This window comes from Chenopodium quinoa, unplaced genomic scaffold, assembly GCF_001683475.1.
Source record: "Chenopodium quinoa cultivar QQ74 unplaced genomic scaffold, ASM168347v1, whole genome shotgun sequence".
Classification (NCBI taxonomy): Eukaryota; Viridiplantae; Streptophyta; class Magnoliopsida; order Caryophyllales; family Amaranthaceae; genus Chenopodium; species Chenopodium quinoa.
The window spans coordinates 1,853,621-1,861,058 of record NW_018742681.1 but is presented as its reverse complement, the minus strand read 5'-3'; the positions used below and the strand labels follow the sequence as shown (position 1 = coordinate 1,861,058).

At 37.8% G+C, this 7,438-nt stretch overlaps 2 protein-coding genes across 3 annotated transcripts in view; both read left to right on the top strand.

Annotated features, from left to right (window-relative positions):
• Positions 1-322: 322 nt before the first annotated feature.
• On the top strand, positions 323-2,075 carry LOC110722469. Its single transcript, XM_021901739.1, has 2 exons — positions 323-1,548; positions 1,832-2,075. Exons 1-2 carry the CDS (start codon positions 323-325, stop codon positions 2,073-2,075), a joined length of 1,470 nt encoding a protein of 489 aa, XP_021757431.1.
• Positions 2,076-2,654: 579 nt separating this feature from the next.
• Positions 2,655-7,438, top strand: part of LOC110722399 (thiosulfate/3-mercaptopyruvate sulfurtransferase 2) — an 8,193-nt gene continuing 3,409 nt past the window's right edge. For both annotated transcript variants that reach the window (XM_021901666.1, XM_021901665.1), the window contains exons 1-8: positions 2,655-2,885; positions 3,238-3,432; positions 3,710-3,769; positions 3,913-3,975; positions 4,953-5,077; positions 5,183-5,345; positions 5,690-5,749; positions 6,891-6,949. In XM_021901666.1, coding sequence (XP_021757358.1) covers positions 2,781-2,885; positions 3,238-3,432; positions 3,710-3,769; positions 3,913-3,975; positions 4,953-5,077; positions 5,183-5,345; positions 5,690-5,749; positions 6,891-6,949 — 830 coding nt within the window. In that variant the 5' untranslated portion in view covers positions 2,655-2,780. The remainder of the gene's footprint in view (positions 2,886-3,237; positions 3,433-3,709; positions 3,770-3,912; positions 3,976-4,952; positions 5,078-5,182; positions 5,346-5,689; positions 5,750-6,890; positions 6,950-7,438) is intronic.

Here is a 7,438-nt window from a genome sequence, read left to right as displayed (position 1 = left end):
CAAAAAATCAGCAGGCCCCTCATCATCATCTCCCTGTGCTGATTAACACAAACACATGGCAGAGTATGGTGATTCTGTTTTTTTCGATGTTGAACACATACTAAATGAAGAACAGATGGCAGAGTTGTGGTTTGAAGAAGAAGAAGAAATGCAGGATGCAGGCTTTTGGGGGTATGAATCAGAAGATGACAGCATGGATGGTAGCCAAGACAAAGAACAACAACAGCTAGACAGTGAAGGTGAGGTTGATTCCTCACAAATGCAACAACAACCACAACAAATGCCACAACAACCACAACAAATGCAATAACAACCCCAACAAATGCAACAACAACCCCAACAAATGCAACAACAAATTGTATGCAGGAAGCAACTGCCAATGAAAAAGAAAAGGCAAATTGTAGATGCAATATTGGTGAAAATGAACAATGGCAGATTACCTAGGGGTCACTTGAAGCAGTTATCAACTCAATTCAACGTACACAAATCAACAATAACAAGAATATTCACAGATATAAAGAAACAGCTGGCAGAAGGGGACTTGATTGATGTCAGGACTAAAAAAATTGGCAGAACAGGGAGAAATCCAATGGAAATTTCTGATGAAATTCTACAGTCAGTCCCATTACATTTAAGGCAGACTAAAAGGAGCTATGCAGGAGCACTGAAGATCAGTCATAGCACAGTTCACAATTTGAAGAGGAGAGGAAGGCTAAGAACACACACAGCCTGCAACAAGCCAGCATTGTCATCAGGCCATAAGGTGGCCAGACTAAGATGGATTTTGTCACACATAAATCCATTTACAGGAAATCAGGACCCCACATTTGTTGACATGAGGAATGCCATACACTATGATGAGAAGTGGTTCTACTTGAACCCTGATAAAAGGAGGTTTTATCTACTGCCAAGTGAGGAGGATCCTTACATGGCAGTTCAGTCAAGAAGATTCAAACTCAAGGCAATGTTCATGGCAATTATAGGGAAGCCATTATATGGCATAAATGGAGAAATGTTACATGATGGGAAGTATGGCATCTTCCCATTCACTTTGCAACAAGTAGCACAGAAATCAAGCAAGAAAAGGCCAAGAGGGACTTTGGAAACAAAGGCACTCCAGAATATAAACAGAGAAGTTATCAGGAAGATGCTGCTCACAAAAGTTATCCCAGCCATCAAGTCAAAGTGGCCAGAAAGTCTGGCCAAGGATGTGGTAATCCAATGGGACAATGCAAGGCCTCACCAAGTTCCAAGGGATGCAGAGTTCATTGAAGCTACTACCACAAATAGCTTCAACATTCAATTTATTTTTCAGCCAGCACAATCACCTGATTTGAATGTGCTTGATTTAGGGCTGTTTAGGTCTATACAATCATTGCAATATCAGTCTTTTCCTAAAGACTTAGATGAGCTAGTTCAAAAGGTGAAAGACTCTTATGACACATTCAATCCAGAGGTTAACAAGTACATCTGGGTTACTTTTGGCCAGATTCAATCCAGAGCTAGTTCAAAAATTAAAGAGTTAGGGTTAGGAAGAGTTACGCAAGGGTCAGTGCTCAGCCTCCTCATCAGAGGAAAGCACGACGAAGTCTCGATCCGGCAAACCCCAAATACGCCTCAGAGCCACCAAGGCCGCCTTCCTACGTGGCCTAATCTTCGTCGGTGGCCTGGAAGGCTTAGATCGGGCCTTGGGAAGGGGCGCAACACTACCATCCTCACTTTGGGACCCCAGATCTACACGAACAACATCAAAATCAAGCTTTTTTTGGCCACGGGACTCGCCTACACCCTCCTCCTTCGTTTTTTGCTCAGCCTCATCAATATTCTTCAGAACTTCCCCTAACGCCTTGAAAGTGGTCAGCGAACAACAGCTTGGCCCATCTTCATGCGCGTATAGGCGACGGGGAAAATCATCGCCTCTGTTGATATCATTAATGAGGGACTTGATAAAAGTGGCCTCGCTGTTGTCGTCGGTGCCAATATGGGCGTCAATTAGTGGATCAAGGTCATTCATGGAAAAGTGGGCCTCTGGTTTCGGAAGGAAAGATGAGGGAATGGGAGATGTCATGATGTAAACTGGAGAGGAAGGTGAAAGAAATGAGGAAGGCGACAGAAAGGAGGAAGGCGAAAGAAAGGAGGAAGATGAAGAATCAGATCTAGGGTTCTTCAGAAGAAGAATCTAGATCAGTTTTAATCAGGTGGTTGGGAAGATGGAGAGTTGTGTCGGTTGGGAGGAATAAATGGAGGGAGTGATTAGATTAGGGTAATTTAGGTTAATGGAGTTAAGTGGGGGTTATGGGTAATAAGGGGTAAAAGTATAAAAATCTGAATTTTTAATTAAGGGTAATATAGTAATTTTCAGTGTTTTTTTTAACCCAAAATAGAAATAAAAGAGAAAGTTGCCCATAATAGTGAGCGGACTAAAATGACAAAAGTTGCACATAAAAAAAACCGGAGGTAGTATATATTTTTATATAATAACTTTTTAATCTTATCTTACAAAAACTATCTAAAAACTGCTTACGTGTTTGTGGCATGTGACACTTGGCGAAAAATTGGAATGTCAAGTATCGCTGTCTCGTGACCTGATTGCGAGACCGACTTTATTTATTAGTGAAGTGATAGGATTAATTGGTTATAATTGAACCTAACAAATCGTTAAACGTTAATCAATCAGACCTCAGCCCCTCTCGACTCTCGCTGCTCCGTCAAAGTGTTGTGAATCTGCCGCTACTTCTATATGCTCTCTCAATACTTGTTGCACCACTACTTTCATATTCATGGCGTCTGCCCTCTTCTCCAAAATTCTCCTTAACACTCGCCTCCTTCATTCTTCTTCCCTCTCTCTTTTCCTCAAACCTCAATTTTCACCTCATTTCTTCCATGTAAGCTTTACTTTTCTTTATTTTTATTTATGTAATTAATATGCCGATTTTATATGTATTTTTTTTGTTGGGTTTTCAGTAATTATTGATTCGTCACTTCAATTCCGTTTTCTTGGTCTTTTAGATGCTGCAACTCATATCTTCTTTTTGACGTGCTTAATTTCTATGAATTTCATATTCTATTGGGTAGATTTTTTTTTTTTTTTTGATGTGCTTAATTTCTATGAATTTCATATTCAATTGGGTAGAATCTTGGTGGGCTATGCTCGGAATTCGTCGATTCGAATGCTAAATTTTGGATTTTGTATTTAAGTTTATCATCAATTAATGCAGCTTGATTAATAATTTGCAGACAAGGGCTTTTAGTTTAAGGTGCAACGGGCTAGTAGGTTGCTATAATTCAGTACCGCGAACTCGTTGGTTTTCATGTGTAGTATCATCGATGAACTCTGGAGGAAAATCTTATTCTACACAGGCCTTGTCTACAAGTGAACCTGTGGTTTCAGTTGAATGGCTTCATGTTAATCTCAGGCAACCTGACATAAAGGTACTTGCTTCAGATTTTATGTACTTAGCTTCAGGGGCGAAGCTAGAAATTCAAACCCTTATGTAGAAAGTTCTATATAACTTATAGTAAGCGGTCTTCATTGATTAGAGATTTGACATAATATATGACATAATTAGCCGATACTGATTGTTAGGTTATGATACAGCTACTATTTCTTAATCATGGTTTAAAAAAGATACAAAGTTATTAGAATTGTTTGTTAAAACTTGCAATATCTAAATTACAATTATATATTATGCCCCCTTTTCATTTTCAGGTGGTGGATGCATCTTGGTACATGCCCGATGAGCAAAGGAACCCAATTCAGGAGTATCAGGTTGATTTTATATTAATTGTAATATTATTAGCTAGCTAAGTTTTTTATATGTTGTCGTTAGTATATTGCCTACTTTATCAAGGTACATAACTCCTTAAGGTATTGTCTATGTTCTCAAGTGAACCAATTTCTCGTGTGCACAGGTCGCACATATTCCTGGTGCCCTTTTCTTTGATGTGGATGGCATTGCAGATCAAACTACAAATGTAAGTTTTTATTTTACAAGTTAAAAAAATATCTCAGTATCTGCTAGCTGCCTTTGTTTACATAGCAGGTTGAATTGTTGGAAAAAACATGTACAATGTTAGTCTTGTTTATATGGCCTATGACCGACAGAAGATTATGGAAATAAAATTAATCAAGTAAATAATCTTTGTATGGTTAAACCTTTGGCATATAGCGAGTGTTTTAGGTTTCCTTTCCTATTGCCAATTTTCTATGATAGAGGATATTTTTTTGATATTCCTTTGATAATTGAAAACTGAGGTTGTAACTATGCTCTAGTTGCTGCTGCTTTTAGCTGGAATGCCTAGCTTCGCTCTACAGCTAGTGGAGACAACGACTAGTAAGATTGACGACAGGAGAAGACCTTAGCTTTATGACTTTTCTGTTCATTTTCAAATTTTCTTACGACAAGTCCTAGCATTAGTATGAGTTCGTCGTTCTTTTAGTCTTTTTAACGGTACTTGAATCTTAAGTCGCGGTCATGTCTTGCCCTCCTCTAGTGTAGTGATCGCTTTCATGTTTTCCCCGAAACCTGTACTGTGCCTATGAACTCATCTTAAGCTAAGGAAAAAGACTGAGCAAATGGCTACTTCGGTTCAGCGCAACATGTACACAGGCGCAAAAGCCCAGGGGCTGTGTTATTTGGTATTATGCAAAGCATGAGGAAAACGACCTTGAGATGGCCGTCTCCTGTCCCCCTGCCGGTGGGGAATCCGCTCCTGGATCGTCGCTCCCTATAAATATTATATGGCTAAATTGAGGTTGTAAAGTTGTGTTATGTCAGGCTGTAACACGAAAGTATATTTAATTTTCTTATGTTAACTCTGTTATTACTGATGACTTGAAACTGATCTTCTGTGTGCACTTGTCTGTCAAAATTGATTTAAAACTTTAACATTGTCGTTGAGTTTGAAATGAGAAACTCTTGAATTTTGATTATGTTTTTGTATTGTTTCAGCTACCACACATGTTGCCTTCTGAAGAAGCTTTTGCCGCTGCTGTTTCAGCCCTTGGCATAGAGAATAAAGATGGAGTTGTAGTCTATGATGGAAAGGGCATATTTAGTGCAGCTCGTGTTTGGTGGTGAGGACTGGAGTTTGTGTGGGAGATCCTTTTTTAATTTTTATTTTATTTTGGGGATCTACCCGAGTTATGGAAATAATGAATTATGTTTACTTGAATTTAAAGGATGTTTAGAGTATTTGGGCATGAAAGAATTTGGGTGTTGGATGGAGGTCTACCCCGATGGCGTGCGTTAGGATATGATGTTGAATCCAGTGCTTCTGGTGATGCTATCTTAAAAGCTAGTGCTGCCAGTGAGGCCATTGAAAAAGTATATCACGGACAACAGGTACTTGTTATTTGCTTTTCATTAGTTCCCACCTTCTCCATAATCCCAGTTATCGATACATTTCCATAAAGATAATGTAAGGAGGAATTAGAGAACCAGAAAAGGATCTTCTAACTATGAAAAATGCACTTCAGACAAAATGACACTCAACAAAATAAATCTTTGATTCTGTGGCATATTTTATTATGTGAACTAAGTGTTTGAAGGTCGCTGCATGTTTCAGTCGGTCCATCCATTTTTGCTAAAAACATCTTCTCTCTAATCTCTTTCTCTTTTATGCTTTGATATATTGCTTTTTAAGAACCTTCAATGAACCTTAAACCTCATTGCATTTGCTTTCCCAGGTTGGGCCAATCACCTTTCAGACCAACTATCAGCCTCATCTTGTGTGGACACTTGACCAGGTGATGTCACTAGCATACAAATGTTTTTGCTAATTTTGGTGATAGGTCTGTAGAATTCTGCAGCGCTGGATTTCTTTTGTGCAGATGGTTGTAAGTCTTGTAACGTAGAGTCGTTACAGACTTACAGATGTGTTTTGTGGGGTATAGTTGTGAAAGAAGAAGCTGCTTAGGTAAAAATGCAGTTATGGCAAGAATTGCAGATTATGTTGCTTGAGTAGAATGGTCTTATATTTAATGGTGTTGCTGTCCCATGTGCTGTATTGTGGGGTAAAATAAAATTGTTGGCTCTCTTATGGGTAAAGGTGGTAGGGGCTTTCTCAAATTATTTAATAGATATATAAGCTATAAAGGAATTGGGCAAACATGAAGCAATGTTTGTATGTTGATCTATGAGGTCTGTTTATCCTCCTGATTTATTTGAGTAGCTTTTATAAATAATTTATTAAAAATAAATTTCATATAAGTTTATAATTCACCCTTGCTGAAAAGTTTCATGGAGTTAATCAGTTTCTTAAAGAAGGCAGTTCATTTAATCCTTATTTAAAGAGAAAGGGGAAAAATTATGCAAGTAACCTATGTTGCTTTCGTAGTTTCGCATACCATGTATTGCTGTGTTAAGCACTGAGAAGTCATTCTCTCGAAAAGAAAGTGACTTCATCGTTGTAACATCATTATGACAGATTGAAGTGATGTTTTTGAACTTTGGATGTTGTATATTGAACCCCTTCCCGCTTCTCATCCACTGTAGAAGTCCTACACTCCCCTAGCATGCTATCTATTCTCATGATGTAGGAAGGCATCACTGTTCTCAGCGCATCTTGATTCCTGTATATAATTGGAAAAAAGGAAATAAAAAGTACTAGGCAATGTACTACATTGTCTACGATAAATTGGATCTAGTAAGTAGTGAACCCCTCCTAGCCAGTAAAAAGAAGACTATCATAATGTGTGCTGGTTTGGTTGGTAACATTCCTTATCTATCATGCTTATAATGCTATAAACACAATGCAACCTTGATTTAGCAAAATACGAGGTTGTATAACATGCTCTGTCATTGAATAAATTCTTGTGTTATATTAGGTACCATTTGTTTCTTGTTCATTTTTTATTTTATTTGATTGCTAATAGTTTCTTTTCTCAGGTGAGAAATAATATCGAGGAAAAGACATATCAGCTTATCGATGCTCGATCAAAGGCGAGGTATTGTATATTTGTCAATAATTGTTGTTATATTTTTTATTGGCTCATATGATTGGAAGTTTGTTGTGAATAACTCTTTTGTTTGATGTCAAATTGAACCCTAAAAATTTGAAGTATGTAATGGTCATTTAAAACAGAAGTCTTTATTGTTCTTTAAAATATTGCCATGGTGAAAAAAAAAAAAAAAAACAATTGGAAGTAATTTTGATCCTCTTTACTAATAAACACACAATAAGTCAACAACCATGATGCACAATTTCTGCCAGGAGCAGGGTTCAAAATGTCGCCATGAATACATAATGAATATCCAAGTTAAAGTCTTCACTGATTGCTGGTTAACTGAAGCAATGAAGCTTTAACATGTTTACAACAATCAACAAGCTTCAAAGTGTCTGCCATTAGTTATGTAATTAATGTTCCTTGAAAGTTGGGATGCATAGTGGGGTCACACTTTCTCATTGTTGTTGGCCTGTCACTTGTTCTTTCTTT

Coding starts and splice junctions, on each gene's coding strand:
- LOC110722469 (XM_021901739.1), top strand. CDS start 323: ATGCAACAACAACCCCAACAAATGCAACAACAAATTGTATGCAGGAAG. Junction 1,549..1,831: donor TTAGGAAGAGTTACGCAAGG/GTCAGTGCTCAG, acceptor AATATTCTTCAG/AACTTCCCCTAACGCCTTGA.